The 19,410-nt window shown below is 41.0% G+C and overlaps 1 protein-coding gene across 3 annotated transcripts in view; it reads right to left on the bottom strand.

Annotated features, from left to right (window-relative positions):
• The window catches only part of SAMHD1 (SAM and HD domain containing deoxynucleoside triphosphate triphosphohydrolase 1), a 62,825-nt gene extending 52,695 nt beyond the window's left edge, over positions 1-10,130 (bottom strand). Inside the window, exons 1-3 of one of the 3 annotated variants that reach the window (XM_027078360.1) lie at positions 9,862-10,130; positions 5,411-5,477; positions 687-759 (exon numbers count right to left, since the gene is read on the bottom strand). In XM_027078360.1, the coding sequence (XP_026934161.1) occupies positions 687-759; positions 5,411-5,477; positions 9,862-10,069 (348 nt within the window). In that variant the 5' untranslated portion in view covers positions 10,070-10,130. The remainder of the gene's footprint in view (positions 1-686; positions 760-5,410; positions 5,478-9,861) is intronic. The other 2 variants (XM_027078362.1, XM_027078361.1) reach the window with 2 other exon arrangements.
• Between the last annotated feature and the right edge of the window lie 9,280 nt (positions 10,131-19,410).

The following is a 19,410-nucleotide window of genomic DNA, read 5'->3' as shown; positions in this document are numbered from 1 at the left end:
GGGGATGGGGGATAAGAAATAAACAGTTATTGATAGATCAAATTTTAGGCATATATCTGTTCTTTGGTCTGCTGTTTGACAAAAAAGTTCACCAAAACTGATAAGTAATTTTAATTTAAAAGTTATTCTATGACTAAGGGGTAACTAGGGCTATATGTGTCGATATGGATAGTTCTCAAAAATATAACATTATATGAAAGCTTAGAAGGTTACTTCTAATAAAATGAAATTCCATTTATAAATGTTTAAAAAATATGTAAAACAATACTATACACTGTTTATGGCTATACATACACATGTAGTAAAAATCTAAAAAAACATTCAAGAAAATGATTAAACACTTGGGGAAAAAAGGATGGAAACAGAATTCAAGAGGGGTACAAACAAGGCCTTCTACTGTTTCTAATATTTTGTTCTAAAAATAATAGACCTGAAGCAAATTAGGCAAAATGTTAAGATTTGACAAGCTGGGCAGTAGTCTATCTATGCTTTTCTGTGTGCTTAAAATATTTTAGTTTTTCTCGTGGTTATTTTAGAAAATGCAGAAAGTTTAGGAAAGTAAAAACCCATTACTCACAATCCCGTTACTGAAAAGAGATTTCTTTCCATTCTTTTCAAAATGAATTCTACATAATTGAGTTATATCACTTTATATTAAAAAAATAATAAGCTCAGATTCCTCTTACCTTCATTGTATAAACATGAGTTTGATCCAGTTGTTGGATATTATTAAGCAGCTTTATTCTCTTCCCATAGGAACTAAAATTATAACAGGATAAGCAAATCTATCATTATTTGCTAAATAATAATCCCTGGAGTATATAATAGTATATAATCAACTGTAGGTTGTTAGAATAGAAGTCAGATTAAAAGGAACAGTTAATAATTCAAACATACTCCTATTAGAAACCCTCTCCCTTCCTTTGCTTCTAAGACATGAAACTCTTCTGCCCTCACTCCTCTTCTCTCTTGGTAAATTCAGACTTCAACACCTCTCATACCTATATCACTGAATGCTCAATTTACACTTCAAACTTATTTTAACCTAATTGAGGCCAACATCTACCCTCATGATCCTAAATTTGCATGGCTCACGTAAGCGAAATCTCAAGATAGGTAAATCCCTTTGAAGTAGAGCACAGTGATAATGAAAAAGGTTTTTGGAATCAGGCAGAACTGACTCACATCTGCACGTGGAATCTATATGATCTTGGAAAAGTTACTTAACCTTTTTTGGTACACTGACGTTCTCATCTATAGCACAGAGATAATACTATCTCCCTCACAGGGCTGGAGAGGGATTAAACAGTGTGTCCGGCACTGAGGATACAAAAGACTCAGTTCGTGCCCTCAAGAACTATAGGAGAATTTTAACTATGATTACAGATGTTATAGAAATTATTATTGATGTTAAATTCAATATTTATCCCATCAGCAGTGTTTTAAGGACAAGAATCTAGGAGTTTATTAGTATAACCAAGCGGTGAGTATGTGAACAAAGTTATCTAACTAAACTGGGCAAAGATGTTACATATAGGAAGACTACATTTGTTTGACAAACTGAGCCTTTGTCATATCAAAATAACTTTCAAAGTGAAATAATCATTGCTTACATCAACTAAGAAACAGTCACATCAAATGCAAATGTCTAGAATACAATGAAAGGAAACGCAGGACAATGTAAGACTTCTTGGCAGGGGTGGCTGTCAGTCATGTGATCAGTCCATGAATAGATTTTTAAAACTCTTTATAGTGATGAGTTGCAAAGTTCCAAGTTTGACTTATGAGCATCAGGTATGAATTATGCATGAATCAAGTATATATGGTTTTAGCTTCATTTATACCTATTGTCCTCTATTAGTAATTACTCATAATGCTCCAGTCTTGAGAAAGAATTTAATAGGAATTAAACAACTCAAAATCCTATAATTCACTTTCTTGCTCCATTTACACTTACTAATTGGTCTAGGCATGTTAGCCTGGTACCTGGCTGAAGTAGGAGGCAAGGGGTTAGCCTTTATCAATCCTTTAGCTAATTAGACTGAAATGTAAATCTTTTGCTAAAAGTCCTAGATAGACTTGGAGCCAGAAGTACTACAATTGACCTCTATGTTGTCCCCCAAGACCCACAGTAACTACAGAATCTAAGAAGGATTTTTTTGGAATGTACAGAAGCATGATTACAGCTGATAAACCATTAAAGCAGCATAGCTTGTGTTTTACTATTCCCCTACCCTCATCAGTTTGAAATAACAAGCATAGGGAAAGGCCAGGCTCCAAGAAGTACTTTAAGGCAGAGCTGTAACTGACACAGGTTAAGTATAGTTGCACAGTGGAGCATAACCAAGAATCACAGCATAAAATAATACCAAACCTAAACCAACCTCACAGCCCAGTCTTTTCCTCAACTGATACTCAGTATTCATCACTTAATTAGAACTCAAAAAGAAACTACTGTATTCATAAAGAAATCACATGGGGGGGTGGGCAAAATGGGTGAAGGGGCTTCAAGAGGTACAAACTTCCAGTTATAAAATAAATAAGTCATGGGAATGTAATGTACTCCATGATGACTATAGTCAATAATGTTGTAGTGCATGTTTAAAGTTGCCAAGTGATGGTATACAATTTATGTTTTAAGCAGGGCAAGAAAATTTAAGCATAACATGTTCCCTGCTTGTACTGGGCCCTCCCTAATGTGCAATGTGCATTATACATTAACCAGACCTCCTCAAAGTTGGGAATGCCTGCTCAACTGTAAAAAACAATGCTTTTTTCCTTCTTCTGATGCCAACAATGTAACTCCTTAGAAGATTAATTTTTCCTTTCCTAATCCTGTAAGGGATCTTGGTGACATACTGTGCCTATGTGCAGATCTGGACTATGTATCTTTGGTGAACTTTACATAAAATGTCAGTGTGTCACTTTGATGTACAATCTGTTTTCTCGAAAATGTATATGACTGTTCCTTTGACTTCTAACAGGCAGAGGAGTCCTCAGAGTTTTCTAAAAGACTGTCTCTTGGGTTATAATCCTCAGGTTGGCTTGAATAAAACTCTCTATTTCTCATTTAGATCGAATATTGATTAATTTTTTGTTGACCCAAGAGAGTAAATCTGTTTTTTGTTGTTTTTTGTTTTGTTTTGTTTTTTTGCACAGCTTGCAGGATCTTAGTTTCCTGATCAGGGATCGAACCCTCACCCTTGGCAGTGAAAGCACAGACTCCTAACCACTGGACTGCCAGGGAATTCCGAAGAGAGTAAATCTTAAAAGTCCTCATCACAAGAAAAAAAATGTCTTTGTAATTTTGTATGGTGACAGAGGGTACTAGACTTATTGTGGTAATCACTTCGCAATATATACGAACATTGAATCATTACATTGTACACCTGAAACTAATATGTCAATTATACCTCAATAAAAATACTTAATTTTTTTAAAAAAATCACTGATTAAAGTATATTTAAAAAGCCACCCAAAACCTGGAGGTGTTTTTGTTTTGGCAAAGGCTATGGCAAAATAAATACTTTAAACAAAGATTTGGGCCAGAATAGTTGGACTACAATAAGATTTTATTTCCATATTTCATCATTTCTGAAATCTACTGTTTCTTACAACTGATGTGTACATTTAATGTGACAATATTTCTTATTTTTTTAGAAAAATCTTTTACCGTCATCAGTTAATCATAAAACTGAGGAAATACAGGAGTACTTGTCTAAACTGGATTCCCCCTAGAAAGCAGAGTGTAGGACAAGAGCATGCATACAGTTAATTTATTTTGGATGTGAATCCTGGGATATGGAGTGGAGGGCTAGAAAAGGTGAAACAGGAAACGAGGGGAAAATAATGCAAGGGTACATTAATAAGTTGGTTGCACTGGACGACTGTGAACAACTTCAACGGATCCCACTGAAATCCTCAAAGGCAGCTCTGTCCAGGAGAACTTTGTCATGATGGAAATATTCTATATCTGCCCTGTTCAGCATGGTAGCCACCAGCCATAAGTGGCTACTGAGCACCTGAATTATGGATAGTATAACTGAGAAATTAAAATTTTCACTTCATTTAATTTTAATTAATTTTAACACGTAGATAGTGGCTGCTGCATAGGAAAACACAGCTCTAAGGGATACTGCAGAATCCACCTCAGAGTTAAGAGGTGGACACAAAAAGACATGACATATAGTGTTCCTTTTGGAATTTTTACTATTTTGTTAACTCATGTGTCCCAAGTTCCTGGAAGAATGCCTAACGCATAATGAGCCCTCCATAAATATTTGTTGAATAAATCAACAGCATTTGGGTCCACAAAGTATATGGTTCCCTTTAAAAGCAAAACTCTATTAGAAAAAATTCCATTCAGTTCAAACAATAAGCTACTATTATACATAAGAAATAGGTAGTAAGCGGGACTTTGGGGGGACAGAAGGGGCTGATACCTAATTATGAAAGAGGCAAGATTAGGTTCCCAAGGATTCTGACCCAAAGGAGGCTTATTAAAAGTCAGTAAAATGTTCTAAAGTAATCTTTCCCTCAATCTACTTGCATTATCAATTACTAAACAACAGTGCATGAAGTAATTCAGTATAATCTTTTGTTCTGATTCTTTGGTTACTGTTTCCACAAACAACACTTAGCTAAGTGGAATTCCAGAAGAAAAGACCACATTTTACCACTGTTGCCAATTCCCTAATAGAAACAAAGTCTCTACTTTAAGGAAGGTTTAAATATTGATTGGATCTTCAACTGAGATATTTAAAGTGGACTTACACAAATCTAGACCCTAGAATCTCCAGTCACATATAGGGATCTCAACCTACATATATAATTTATGAAGGGCTTAACATGTGCTAATCACTCTACATACAATGTCTCATTATTATTATTATCCATTTCACAGGTGCAGAAACTGAAGGGTTAAATAAATTGTCCCAAATCATACATCTGAGAAGTGCCAAACTACTTTGGATAGTGTCTTTAAATCTAATACCAGGGAAGCATTCCAGCCTTAAGTAGCTCTAGAAAGACCTAGAAATATACTCAAGATAGGGTTGTAGCCTTGATTTTTCTTGCCAACACTTTTTCCTATCAATTCTTCTACATTTTCTGGAGTGTATAATTCAATTATTCTGAACTTGAGAGTAAAAAGTTGGTCACTACAAACTTCATGAAGGCTTATTAGCAAAATTTTTAAAAACAGGAATCATTAGTAATATTTAACATAGGATTTGCACAGCAAAAACAAATAAAAACAACTCTTAGACAGCAGGTGTGGTATTCTGTTTTAAAACCTGTGCAGATTTAAAATGAGGACACTTAATATCAGCAATCTTGGGCTTTGTCTCTTCAGTGTGAATAAAAAGGTCTTAAGTATGCTTGGCTACAATGTGAATTTTATCATTCTTACCTTATTCCAAGGTCTTCAAGAAGAGACTCATCAAGAAAGGGCAGTATTGAACCTGTGATTTTCTTCTCTATGGAAGAAAAGGGAGGGAAAAAAATGAATGATTTCAATATTCACAGCACATGCTTTTGATTTCTTTCAATTTGGATCCACCAGAATTTACTCAGATCAACATTTTTTTGAGCACCCAGTACTGGCAACAAACTGTGCCAAGTACCACATTTTTGATTGCTACTTGGAAAGTCTTAATTTTATTTATTTTTAATTTCTTTTTTTAAATAAATTTATTTATTTTTGGCTGCATTGGGTCTTCGTTGCTGCGCACGGGCTTCCTCTAGTTGCGGTGAGTGCTGGCTACTCTTCGTTGTGGTGCAAGGGCTTCTCACTGCGGTGGCTTCTCTTGTTGCAGAGCACGGGCTCTAGGTGCGCGGGCTTCAGTAGTTGTGGCTTGCAGGCTCTAGAGCACAGGCTCAGTAGTTGTGGCATATGGACTTAGTTGCTCTGCGGCATGTGGTATCTTCCCGGACCAGGGCTCAAAGCTGTGTCCCCTGCATTGGCAGGAGGATTCTTAACTACTGCGCCCCAGGGAAGCCCGGAAAGTCTTAATTTTAATTTGATAACTATACCAAGAGGATTTTTTTGATAAACCAGGTAAAATTTTTTAAATTATTTGAGTAAATTATTTGTAAGGAAGTCCAGCTGCAAAACTGGCAGCTTCTTCCTGAAACAGGTGAGGTTTGGGGTGGGGCGGGGAAAGAAATGTCAGTCTATTGTTAGAATAGTCAGGTCAAAACCATAGCCTGAGGGATGCTCCACAAGTTGACTTAGTTCTAAAACCTCCAAAGAAAGCACACAATCTGTTTAGTAAGGTTTATATACATTAAAAATATTTATTTATTTATTTATTTATTTTGGCTGCATTGGGTCTTCTTTGCTGCACATGGGCTTTCTCTAGTTGTGTCGAGCAGGGGCTACTCTTCGTAGTGGTGTGCGGGCTTCTCATTGCAGTGTCTTCCCTTGTTGCAGGGCACGGGCTGTAGGCACATGGGCTCAGTAGTTGTGGCTCACAGGCTCTAGAGCGCAGGCTCAGTAGCTGTGGTTCACGGGCTTAGTTGCTCCAGGGATGTGGGGTCCTCCCAGACCAGGGCTCAAATCCGCATCCCCTGCATTGGCAGGCGGATTCTTAACCACTGTGCCACCAGGGAAGTCTCACATGGTTTATTTTTCTTTATCTTTCTATATAGTTAATTCCAGATCTTCCTGACCTCAGATTCCAGAACACTGGACTATTTTCAAACAAACAAAAGTCTTTCTAAAGGTAACAAGAGAAAATGAGGATGTAATTTTCCAGAAAGAAAAAAACATTTAAATGAAAATGGCATTTTGGGGGGTGTTTTTCAAGCATAAAAAATATTCAATATAAAAAATCCAAACAATATAAAGTATAAAATATCAACTTACTCATATTCTCCTAATAATCATTAATATTTTAGATAACAAAATTCAAGACATTTACTTATGCAATTATGTAATTTTATACAAATGAAATTATGTTGTTTATAATCTATTTTTCCCAACTAATAGGTCATAAAGATCTTTCTTGTCAATTATTAACAATTATTAATGATGTAGTTTCATCATTTTTAATGGTTGTCTTTTATTCCACAATACAGATGTACCATAACACATTTAACCAATTTCTTCTGAACCTTATGCTCCTCACCACTAAAATGAGTATAACTGAACCTATGTCACAGAGTTATTGTAAAGATTTTATAAGATGAAACATGAAGTGTAGAGAATAGTACTTCACGCAAAGTAAATGCTCCATAAATTGTTAATCATCAATATTACTTACTATTATTATCAATGGATATTTAGACCATTTCTACTTTTTTGCTATTTATAACTAGTGGTTAGAAGAATAATCTTGAATATATTTCTTTGGACAGTGTACAAATGTTTCTGTAAACTCCTACAAGTAAAATTTTCTATAAGTAAAAAGGTATTCCCAAACTGTCCAGGGTTAAGCAAATTGATACTTCCATCAACTTTATTGGATTACCAATCTTTAAATATTTTTCCATTTAAATTTTAAAATCAGTGTTTTTAAAATTACTGTTAAGACTGAATGTTTTTTTTCTGTTTTTATTGGCTGCTTGTCAATTGTTCTTGTGTTTTGCTCATTTTCCTACTGGGGTGTTTTTTTCCTTGTTCTTAGTTGACTTTATAACTTTGGTTATGTTCTCCATTTCTTTTCTTTTCTCACTGGTTTGTTTATTCCCTTATTGTTGAGGGAAATCCAATGTATTTTGATGAGAACACTTGTTAAGGTATAAGTGGCATGAATTCTGGAGTCCAAAGACCTAACTTTAAAATCCAGCTCTGAAAAAAAAAAAAAAAAAAAAAAATCCAGCTCTGCTTTTTTCTAGTTGTGTGGCCTTTGAATCTCAAACACATCATCTACTAAAAAATACACATTACAGTCTCTAAATTCCTGTGAAATTGTATTCCAAAATGAGGAAAGGGACCCAGCACCTGTGCTTAGTTTTGTCAAATAAAAACAAATTTGGACTTGCAAGCTGCTGTGTATAAAACAGATAAAAAACAAGGTCGTACTGTATAGCACAGGGAACTACATTCAACACCTTGTAATAATCTATAACAGAAAAGAATCTGAAAAAGACTACATACACACACACACACACACATATCACTTTTCTGTATACCAGAAACTAATACAACATTGTAAATTAACTATACTTCAATTAAAAAAATCTGGACTTAGATAGGGACAGACTCTAATTAGGGAGAAAATTATTGCAATAGGGAGAACGTTCTGACCTCAGAAATCTGCAAGTGGCTCAAAATCAAAAGGTTTTTTTTGGTTGGTTTGTTTGTTTTTTAATAGGATAAAGTAGGAGCAAGCAGAGATAAGCAGAATCTTTGGAGAGGAAGTGACCCCAGTCTGACAGGACGTTGGCTGTGGTCAGCCAGTTCTTAGGAGAAGTTGATCAGGGAGCAGTAAGAAATTAGCAACTGTGAACACTTGGTCAGTTTTTACCAATTTAAAGCATGTAATGTCTTCTAGTATTAGACTGTGGTTCAAGAGAACAGATCATTCTGAAGACTGATGCATTAATCTACAGGACACCACTGAAATAGGCAGCCAACAATATAGCCAATCACATTTTGAAGACATAAAACTACTTCATCCCCACCTACTGCTACTCAAAAGAAAAATTCCACCCCAGAAGGGGAGGAAAACCAAGGCGGGGTGTGTGTGTGGGGGTGTGTGGGGTGTGAGCGGGGCGGTGGTGCTAGGGAAAAAGAGAAGTGCAATTTCCTTCACCCATCAAGCTATCTTTACGTCTTCAACACTTCTTTAGTTCCTCCCACCCAGCCTAAGCAAACAGGGTTCTACCCCCCCAACTGCAAAAGTTTACTGCATTTGCAAATCACACCACTTTTCTATTGAACACTTCAGAGGGTAAAGCAGAGGTCAAACTTCATCCCCCTTACGGGAAGTTGAGTAGATTTCAAGTGGATGGATGCTTGAACTTAAGCCAGTAAAGTCGCTTAAAACTCACAACCTACAGGCCAAGTTGTGGGCACCTGGGAGTTCAGTGGTCAACCGAACCACCCCAGGGTTCAGATTTAGCGAGGGAAACTATTGGAGAACAAAACATGATCTTTACTAAGCTCTGCAAGTACAGTCATCACGCATGTATTGAGTCCTACCCGGACGCTACGGTAAGGCGATGCGGATTCAGAGATTAACAGAAAAGTTCTTTCCCGGTTAGACAAACCCCGAGTTGGGAGGGGAGTGGAGGAAACAAACTTTAAAGCACCCAAATATACTCTCACGTGGCAAGTGTTCAGGGAGCTGCATCAGCAGAGGGGGGTTTCCCGAGCCTGGTGAGCTTGAATGACAGCAACCCTCCCACCAAGGGTCTTCTAACTAAAAAAGGAACCTGAGTCCCGCCTGTCCGGCGCTGGGGTGCCAAGTTCCTGAAGAAGCCCACCAGAGTTAGACCAGCTGCCCCCTCCCCGCCCCAGGTTCACAACCCCCGAAGTCCGCTCCCTTCCTACGGGTCCGCAACGCCAGACGCCCCATTTCTTCTCCCTCCATCTCAGGGTATCTCTCCTGGGCGCCGCCCCTCAGGTCCACCCCTGCGGGTGCCTCCCGCGTCAAGTTTCTCTCCCCCGCCTCAGGCAACCTTCTCCGAGGGCTCGCAGCCTCAGGTTTCCGTTCTCCGCCTCCGGTCATCCCTCCTGGGCGCCCCCGCCTCAGGTCCACCCCTTCGGGTGCCTCCCGCGTCCGGTCTCCCTCGGCCGCTCTGGCTCCTCTCTGAGGCCCCCACGCTCACGGCCTCAGGGAGCCCTCTCTCAGGCCCGGCTGTCGCGACCTCGGGTCGCCGGCCCCCGGCCCCTCACCCCTACAGCCCTGCTACCTCGGCAGCGTTCCAGCAGTCCAGAATCGCTGAAGCCACAGTCCCTTAGGAAGGAGCACACCTGCTCCGGGCCCCAGGTCCGGTGGTCGGGGTGAAGGTCGGGGCTCGGGGACCTCTCTGTGTCTGCGGGAGGGGTGTTTGGCGGGGTTCTCGGGCTGCCATCGCGCCGGGGCCGCTTGGGGGGCTTCTGCGAGTCGGCACTCTGCATGGCTACACCCAGCGCCCCGCGCGGCACAGTCAAGAACCCCGGCGCCCGACCCGCGCGCAGGCGCACTCGCAGCTCAGTGGCGGCGGCGGCGGCGAGGCAGCTTAGTACTGCCAGCCTACTGGCCGGCCGCGCAGGCGCACTGACAGCTCAGACCTTGGGGCCAGGCAGGCCACCCGCTTCAGGCCCCCAACCCCCAGTCCCGGCGCAGGCGCAGTGACCGCCCAATGACCCTTAACCCCACCCCGGCGTTTACGCTAAAGCGAGTGAGTAGAAGCAGAACTAAGAGTGGTGCTGATAAGCGCGGGGGTCGGGGAAGAGTGTGCCCAGGACATCCCACTACAGTCTGGAGCAGGGGCTCTTCTGGTGAACTGAACTTCACATGAGTACCCCAGGCTTACCCTTGGCCGTGTTGGTAAAAGGACTACTAAGCCAGTACACCTTCCCATCAACACAGCCATAGACCCATCCAGGAGGTACAGGGTGAGTGAGGCAGATTATCATCAAGCAGCGTGAACTAGTTTGTGGTCTAGGGTTGAGCAAAATATTTTCAGCAAACACTTAGCGCTTTACTGTGTGCCAGGCGCTCTTCTAAGGACTTACAAATATTAATTAATTTAAGTATCCCAATAACCTTAAGATGTAAGGAACTGAGGTACAGAGAACTGAGTGTTTTGCCCAGGGTCACCCAGCTAGGGAGTGATGAAGCCTGAATTCAAACCCAAGCAATCCAGCCTGGCTCTAAAGCCCATGCTCCTACTCACTTGCCAACAATTGCTCACTAACGGGAGTTTTGATATAAAATTATTTTATATTAGTTAATCCAAATTTTCCAATTGCTCCCTTATCCCATAGACCCGTGGGGGAAAGTATGGAGAGGTGACCTTGCCCTCCTCTGCACAGAAGGGCCAGGCCCAGAAAAACAAACCTTTAAACCACAGAATATTTTGAGAAAAAACAGACAGTTTTCAAGACTTGTGAAACCAAAACAAGGGGAGAGGGGTCAAAGAGACAACAAAGAGCATTTAAATGTGAAAGACGTATTTAAACTTGGAAATGGCTATTTGAAAATTTGTGTTTATAAGACTTGTGGGAAAGTCTGCCCTGACAGCAAGGTTTCTTGGGCAGTAGAAGGTGATATAAGCAGGGTTTTAAGTTTAATCAGTTGGGTTTATTCAAAGCAATTGCTTTTGAGAATTTAATTCTTTTTGTTTTTGCTTGTTAAAGAGTATAATTTAATGCCATATTTATTATGTTTCCCCTAATCTCCTACTTTGTAGGGGCCCTAGATCTTGCACAAGGTGGTTTCTTGAGCAAGGTCACATGGCTAAGTGACAGATCAACATTCAAAGCTGACTCCAAAACTCGGGTGGTTCCTAGTTTGTCACTTCACTTCCACTTGGTCCTGGTGATCCTATTCCATCCAGTCATTCCACAACGTGGAAACAAATGCCTACTAGACACAGGCCCTCTGCTCTGGTTGTACGGAGAGAAGTGACTATTCAAGCTCTCCTCTGATGTCAGTCTCACCATAGTTAGGACTAGAAAAAACTGTAAATTCAATTAATTTAAGGCCCATTGCTTAATGACCTTGAATACCCCCAGCAGTTCTTCCTTGCCCTTCCTTGCTTCCGCCCACCCAGCTGAGTTGGGCAATTTTACCTCTGGCAGTATTAACCTTGTGGTTTTACATCTCTGCACAACTTCCTCTTAAACCAGTGCCACTAGTTCTCAGTGCCACCTACCACCAGTCCCTGGTTCTTTCTTTGAATCTGACCTCCTCAAGACATTCTTTTTTCCATCTGTCAAAATCCCAAAGCAAGCCAAAATTCTTTTTTAAAAAAGTGTTGGTTTTCTTGTCTGATAAAAATAATGCTCAAGAAAGAAAACTTGTAAAACAAAATGTGTATACACACACATACAGATCCAAAGATCACCTCCTGGTGTGTGCCCCATAAGTCTTTTTCTTTTTTTTTTCCTTCATAAGTCTTTTTCTGTTCGTAGATGTAGAAACTTGTCTCCAGATCTGTCAAGGAATTCTTTGAAAACAAAAAAAAAAGAGACCTGGCAAAATGATAATAGCTACCATATTTGAGTACCTACTATTGATCTTGGATGGCCACAGCCTGCAGCGGCTTGAAGCAGGGTTTCGATTCCTGGCCAGAGATTGAGGTTGGGCAGCGTCAGTGAGAACGCTGAATCCTAGCCACTAGACCAGTGGCCAGGGACAAGGACCTGGCCCTTCGGCTTTGCAGAAATAAATTCCCACCATACATGGAAAGTAGTGAAACAAAGTGTTTAGTAGGAGGAAAAAGAGTACGTGTGGATGGACACATAGGCAGACTCAGAGAGAGAGTCGCACTCCCGTGGTAGTTTGAATCACTCTTATGGGGCATTTCTTCCGGGTTTCCTTTGGCCAATCATCTTGCTTTTCCTGGTTCTGTGCCTGTATTTGGTATATCTCAGGGTTTTCCCATGTGTGCACACGCATCTCTTAGCCAAGATGGAGCAGGAGCATGCAGGAGCATGCCTGGTGTTGAGAAATAGCAGAGAGGCCCATTTGGATGGGCAAAATGAGTAAAGGGGAAGAGTTAAGCGATAAAGTCAAGGAGGGTGCAAACCATGTGGGAACATGAGGGCTACCGCTGCAAGCAGCTTTGAGGTCCCATCTTTACGGCTTCACATCTAGAGATGAAAGAAAGCCTCTGCTCCTCCAGTTCCAACATAAGTGAATGACTTCAACAAGTCTGATTGCATTAATTCCTGGACCAATTGCTGTGTTATAAAATGATTGACCCAAACAGGTCACATGTTACCCATTGGGTTAGAGGGTAAGGTCTAGTATCAGGAAGAAGAGAATTGGTTTTGGATAAACACCCCAGGTGTTATTTAAAAGATTTGGAAATGAAGCCCAGGGAGGTGAAATGATTTGCCAAAGGTCACACACATGTGTTAAGTGCTTTGGGATTTTAACCTAGGTCAGCCTTGAAAACCATTGTTCTTTTCTGTAACTAGAGCTGGGTATAAGTTCTATTGCTTTTAGGCAGTCACAGAGAGAGGCCATCCCATCCTATAGAGTTTTGCTTGTGGTGACTTCCTGGGCGTGCCTCAATGTTTGGGGTGGGGTGACCATGTATTTGGGGATTGGGATGCTCAAACACATGAGAGAGTGGCCAGACTTCAGTGGGGTACTTCTGAGTAAACATAGTTGATGAATCCTTTTAAACTCATTGCTAAGAGCCAATCTCAACACATATTTCAACTCATATTTTAGGAGCATTGGCTCCTAAATTCAAATGGTAGTTGCATCAGCCAGGCTGATTCCAACATAGATTTGCTTGGGAGCCCCTAAGATATGACAAAAGGTGAATTTGCCATTGCTATGGTTAGCTCTCCTGAAATCATTAGGAGGAAAGCTTCTGATAGAAGCCAAAACTGTGAAACAGACTTTGGGTTTTGATGAGACTATTCAGCCATTTGATCGACCAACCCGAAAGTGTACCCTGTCTCTGCACTTTGTGAAAGGAAAATCAAAATGCAGTCAGTATCACTAGGAGAGCTCTCTAAAATGGAGCTGAGAGGCCACTGAGGAAGTGGGATTTTTGCATGTCTCAGCCTGGATGAAATCTGAACGTTGGCCACTTATTGTCTTAAAACAGTGATCCAGAACATCTGCACAATGTTCTAGAAACTCAAGATACTTATGAGACCCTTACCCTAAATAACCTGTCACAGTCTATGATACTTACCAGACCATTACCCTAAGTAATTCATGAAAGCTGTCCCTTAAGGATGAATATTTCCTTTTTGCTTGAGAGCCAAACATAATTCTTACAACTTTAAAAACCTTGTAGCTTTTGCCCTGATTCTGTCTGTTCCCTGGAACACTCTTTTGGTTTTACCTGAATCTTAGGCATCGCAATTTTTACCGAATTGCGATGCCTAAGACCCCAAATAACACTCTTTGTGCTGTACAGCCTTGAAACTGATTATTGTTGGACATTACATGGTGTCAGAAGTGGGAGCCAAAGTGACTCACTTCTACCCATGGAGCTGCTGCAGGCACAAGTAAGGCACCTACAGGAGTCCTTTGTACTCAGTCATCTCTCAGTGGTCTTGGGTCTTAGGGGTAAGTCTTCTTGGTTCCGAACCTCCCAATATGGTTGAGGTTCTGAGCCTTTATTTGGGTGTCCTCTGTTGCTGGCTTTATCTGGGAAGGGAATTGTTCATCTTGGTGAGTACTCAGTTATGGAGAGTTGGGTTTCTACAGGCACTGCCACCATCCAGAACTCCAGATCAATTTATGTTTAAAACTTATGGGCCTTCCTCTTCTAAATTTCTTTCGCATTGGACAAAAATCACCCACAACAAGTTGAAACTCTGTTGGTCCACTTGTGGCTCATTCAAAATTTCTAAATTAGTTTGTGTGCTCAATTGGAGAAAAGCTATAGAACAAGACAAAGAGAACGGGAAGCATATTTCAATCGGTATTTTGAGGCCTCCAATTGTAATAATGAATCCACTACTATTGCTTCCCCCAGAGAAACGAACTCTCAAAAAATTTCCAAACTAGAAAAATCCTCTGAGGCTTCTGAGAACTCTCTCTCTCCAAATCTGCTTTTTTCTGTCCCTCTGAATGTCCGCCATAAAGCTCTGCTTTCTATCCATCTCTCTCTGAACTTCCTTTTTTATAGCACTGAGGTTGATCCCCTGCAGAAGACCATCCATACTGCCCACCCTGTAATGGCAGCCCCTTTTAAAGCCAGGTCCAATGAGGACGGCACCAACACCATCACATATACCCCCTGGACTAAGGCATGTAAATCCGCCCTTCAAGCACTATTGATTGGACGTGCTAGAGGGAACCAACAACGTTGCCTGGGCAAAACATAAACATTTTTTGACTTACATCTCAGTTAGAAATCTCCCTAATATAAAGAAGCAAATTGAGGATAAAGTAGTTGGATGGGTGGATCAGCCTGTGATGTCATTTGAATTATACCTTATGAATCTTTGTGAAACTGGAAATGCAGTTCTAGAGACAGTTCACAGTTCACCCATTTCTTTTCATCATTCCCCACACCTCCCTTATTTATCTCAAAAGGCTTGTAACCTCTCTGGGAACTCTTATCTAGACCATCTCCAATTCCTAAAATCGGAAGGAAAAAAAAAAAAGAGAGAGAGAGAGAGTGTGAAAAGGACTTTTAAAAACACAAGGTGCTATAGAAGCACCTTTGCCCAGAAATCTAGTTCAAGGAAAATTTTAAAACAAAAACTGTAAGGCCTCTGTTTGCATCTGTCTGTATGTTCATGTGTGTCTATATATAAATATGTTGTGGCTATGTGGTATGTTTTCTTTGGATGGTATTGCTAAAATTAATTTGTCAAAGAGTTATATGTAATTGGCTTAAAACAAACAAGCAGTATATAAATTAAGTATACTTGCAAAAATATAATAGAAACTAACTGAAATGTTTCTCAGGTTCACATGATCTGGGATGAATCTTTAGTAAATCAAAGCTAGTTTAAGTTTGTTGGTTAAATTAATACAGACATATCTTTAGCATTAGCAACATTAAGTATAACACTTTTTTTTTTTTAACATTATTTATTTATTTGCGGTACGCGGGCCTCTCACTGTTGTGGCCTCTCCCGTTGCAGAGCACAGGCTCAGCGGCCATGGCTCACGGGCCCAGCCGCTCCGCGGCATGTGGAATCTTCCTGGACCGGGGCACGAACCCGTGTGCCCTGCATCGGCAGGCGGACTCTCAACCACTGCGCCACCAGGGAAGCCCTAAATGAATTCTTTTTGACTTAGAACTAACTTAGAGATATATTTCACAGGGTCTCTGAAATATCTCAAAGGTTTGTTCTTTCTCCTTGTAAAGAAAGAGATATTAAACTAATTAGGTATATTTGATATTTTTAAATTATAGGGGAAGCATTGTCAAATAAGAAGTAATGTTAAGACTTCTTTATGTTGTGTCTGTATAGGTATTTGTTATAAGTGTTCCAGAAATTGTGTGAAATTCCTGTAAGTCTGATATGTCCTGATGTAAAATGTTGTCTGTCATCAAACTGAGGCTAACACTAAAAGAATAGAGTACAAGGGAAATGCCCTAGCTGACTTTCATGCAAAGTCAGCAGCAACAGAATCTGTAAATATTGTGACACATGTAGATGAAGTCCATTCTGCTTCTACAGAAGAATTGACCCCTTATTGCCAGACTTTCGCCATCCTGATAACTTGTAACATGGCAACAGCCTGCTTCTGAATCAGATAAATTAAGATGGGTAAACAATGGCTGTAAATTAAATTGACAGTGGGGGCTATGGGAAACCCAAGACAACTGCGGCTCCCTGGCAAACTCATTTTTTTAGTCTTTGCACTCCTTCACCTACCATAGCGCATTTACGATGACTAATCATTTAAGCTGCTGTGGCCCAAAGTACTGCCTTTGGTTTTGCTTAATCTCAGGTCCAGTCCCTCAGGAAAAAATAGACTGGTGACTATGTCTATTGGAAACTACACCTTCACAAAGATGTCCTCCAATCTTGTTGGAGGGGACCTTTCCAGGTATTGTTAACTAAACTTGTGCTGCTAAACTTAAGGGCATTGACTCATGGATTCATGTTTCTCATTTAAAGGAGGCACCATGTCCTGCTTGGACTTCACAACAGTCTAGAGACCTGAAACTGAAATTAACTAGACGAAGGCCAGGATAATGAAGCAGATGACATCCGTTGTAGACAGCTTTCCCAAGATTCAGGACCAGATGAATCATCTAATGTCATCCACTTAATGAGCCATATGAAAAAGCAAATAACTGCTATGAATGACCTAATACCAAGTCTTGGAGAAATACTAAAAGGAAAAATGATAGCTAGACATCTGGAGATGATTGACCACTCCTGTAAGATTCTAACTAATGAAGATTTATGAACTTCTCTTATTTTGAATGCCACTGAGGACTTGCTTCCTAGATGACTCATTGTTGCTCAAATATGGCCATAAACTTTCTAAAAGCATACCTTTCACACAGCCACCTCTTTCCCTCCTCTGTGGGACATGACTCTCTGGGAATGAGCCTCCCCAGCACAGAGGAAGTCGAAGCCAATGACATATAACCAAATGGTTGATCATTGATGCCTCCCAAAGAAAGATCTTGATCAAAAGGGGGAACATGAAAGAAAAATAAATATGGAGTAGGTATTGCTAAGAGAGGTCTCTAAAATGGACCTGGGAAGCCACTGAGGAAGTAGGACTTATGCATGTCTCAGCCTGGATGGAATCTGAACTTTTGACCACTTATTGTCTTAACACAGGCATCCAGAACATTTGTCAGAAACTCAAGATACTTATTGACCTCACCCTAAACAAACTAGTGACAGTCTATTCCTTAAGAACAAATGTTTCCTTATTTGTGTCAGAGTCAATCACAATTCTCACCAGACAACTCTAACAACCTTGTGGCTTTTGTCTTTATAAGCCCTGACTCATTCCTTCTTCTGAGCACTCTTTTGGTCTTTACCCAAATCTGTGTCCCCTGAATTGCAATTATTTTTTAAAAATTTTTATTTATTTATTTTTTGCTGCGTTGGGTCTTCGTTGCTGCGCGTGGGCTTTTTCTAGTTGCAGTGAGCGGGGGCTACTCTTCGTTGTGGTGCGCAGGTTTCTCACTGCAGTGGCTTCTCTTGTTGCGGAGCACAGGCTCTAGGCGTGCAGGGTTCAGTAGTTGTGGCTCATGTGCTCTAGAGTGCAGGCTCAGCTTTGGTGCATGGGCTTAGTTGCTCCATGGCACATGGGATCTTCCCAGACCGGGACTCGAACCCATGTCTCCTGCATCGGGAGGCGGATTCTTAACCACTGTGGCACCAGAGAAATCCCTGAATTGCAGTTCTTAACACCCCAAATAAAGATCTTTATTCTTTGCAGCCATGATACTGATTGTGGTTTGACAACTTCCAACTACGTGAGCCAAGAAACTTTCTTAGTTCCTAAGCCAGGTTGAGTTGGATTTTCTCTTTTGTGTGTGTGTTTTGTTTTTTTTCTATTTATTTTTTTCATAAATTTATTTATTTATTTATTTATTTATCTTTGGCTGTGTTGGGTCTTCGTTGCTGCGCGTGAGCTTTCTCTAGTTGTGGCGAGTGGGGGCTACTCTTCATTGCGGTGTGCCAGCTTCTCATCGCAGTGGCTTCTCTTATTGTGGAGCACGGGCTTCAGTAGATGCAGCACGCAAGCTCAATAGTTGTGGCTCATGGGCTCTAGAGTGCAGGCTCAGTAGTTGTGGCACACGGGCTTAGTCGCTCCGCGGCATGTGGGATCTTCCCAGACCAGGGTTCGAACCCGTGTCCCCTGCATCGGCAGGCAGATTCTTAACCACTACACCACCAGGGAAGTCCCATGTGTGTGTGTTTTGAATTTTTGGATTTTTCTCTCATTTATAGCCAAAAGCATCCCTGATACACAACTTCAGCATCCAACAGGACTCTGTTTCAGATATTCAGTGTTATCTGGCTGATTTTTAGCTTGTAGTGACACTTGTATCCAGTCCAGTCTAGTCAAGTCCTCAACACTCATCCCCTACAGTCCCTAGTGAATACCACTGCCTGTCAGCCAAGTTCACAAAGATCATTTTCTCTGAGAACGTCACTGTGCCACGCAGTGAGTGGATCCATGGTATTACGGACTGAATTGTGTCCCCCCCCAAATCACATGTTGAAGTCCTAGCCCCCAGTGTGACTGTATTTGGAGACAGGGCCTTTAAGAAGGTAATTAAGATTAAATAAGGTCATACAAGTGGGGCCCTAATCCAATAGATAGGACTGGTGTCCTTTTTTTTTTTTTTTCTTTGCGGTACACGGGCCTCTCACTGTTGTGGCCTCTCCCGTTGCGGAGCATAGGCTCTGGACGCGCAGGCTCAGCGGCCATGGCTCACGGGCCCAGCCGCTCCGCGGCGTGTGGGATCTTCCCGGACTGGGGCATGAACCCGTGTCCCCTGCATCGGCAGGCGGACCCTCAACCACTGCGCCACCAGGGAAGCCCCAGGACCGGTGTCCTTATAAGAAAGGATGAGATAGCAGAGATCTCTTTCCCTTTGTGCACACAGAGGAAAGGCCATGTGAGGATACAGCAAAAAGACAGCTGTCTGGAAGCAAGGAAGAGAGATCTTATCAGAAACTAATAAAACCATGCCCGGTGGAGTTAACAGAAGCTGATAACTAATAGAAATTGTTGAACTTTTTACAGAACAACACATAAGGGAACAGCTTGTTAAAACTGCCTTCATTGATTAATTTCACTTTCATTTTCTTTCTTTCTTTTTTCCTCTCTTTAATTG

The sequence above is a fragment of the Aethalodelphis obliquidens genome, unplaced genomic scaffold (assembly GCF_003676395.1).
Source record: "Aethalodelphis obliquidens isolate GAN/ISIS:26980383/991018 unplaced genomic scaffold, ASM367639v1 scaffold42, whole genome shotgun sequence".
NCBI classification, from domain to species: Eukaryota; Metazoa; Chordata; class Mammalia; order Artiodactyla; family Delphinidae; genus Aethalodelphis; species Aethalodelphis obliquidens.
The sequence above is the reverse complement of the archived record's forward strand: the minus strand, read 5'-3'. Positions and strand labels throughout refer to the sequence as shown.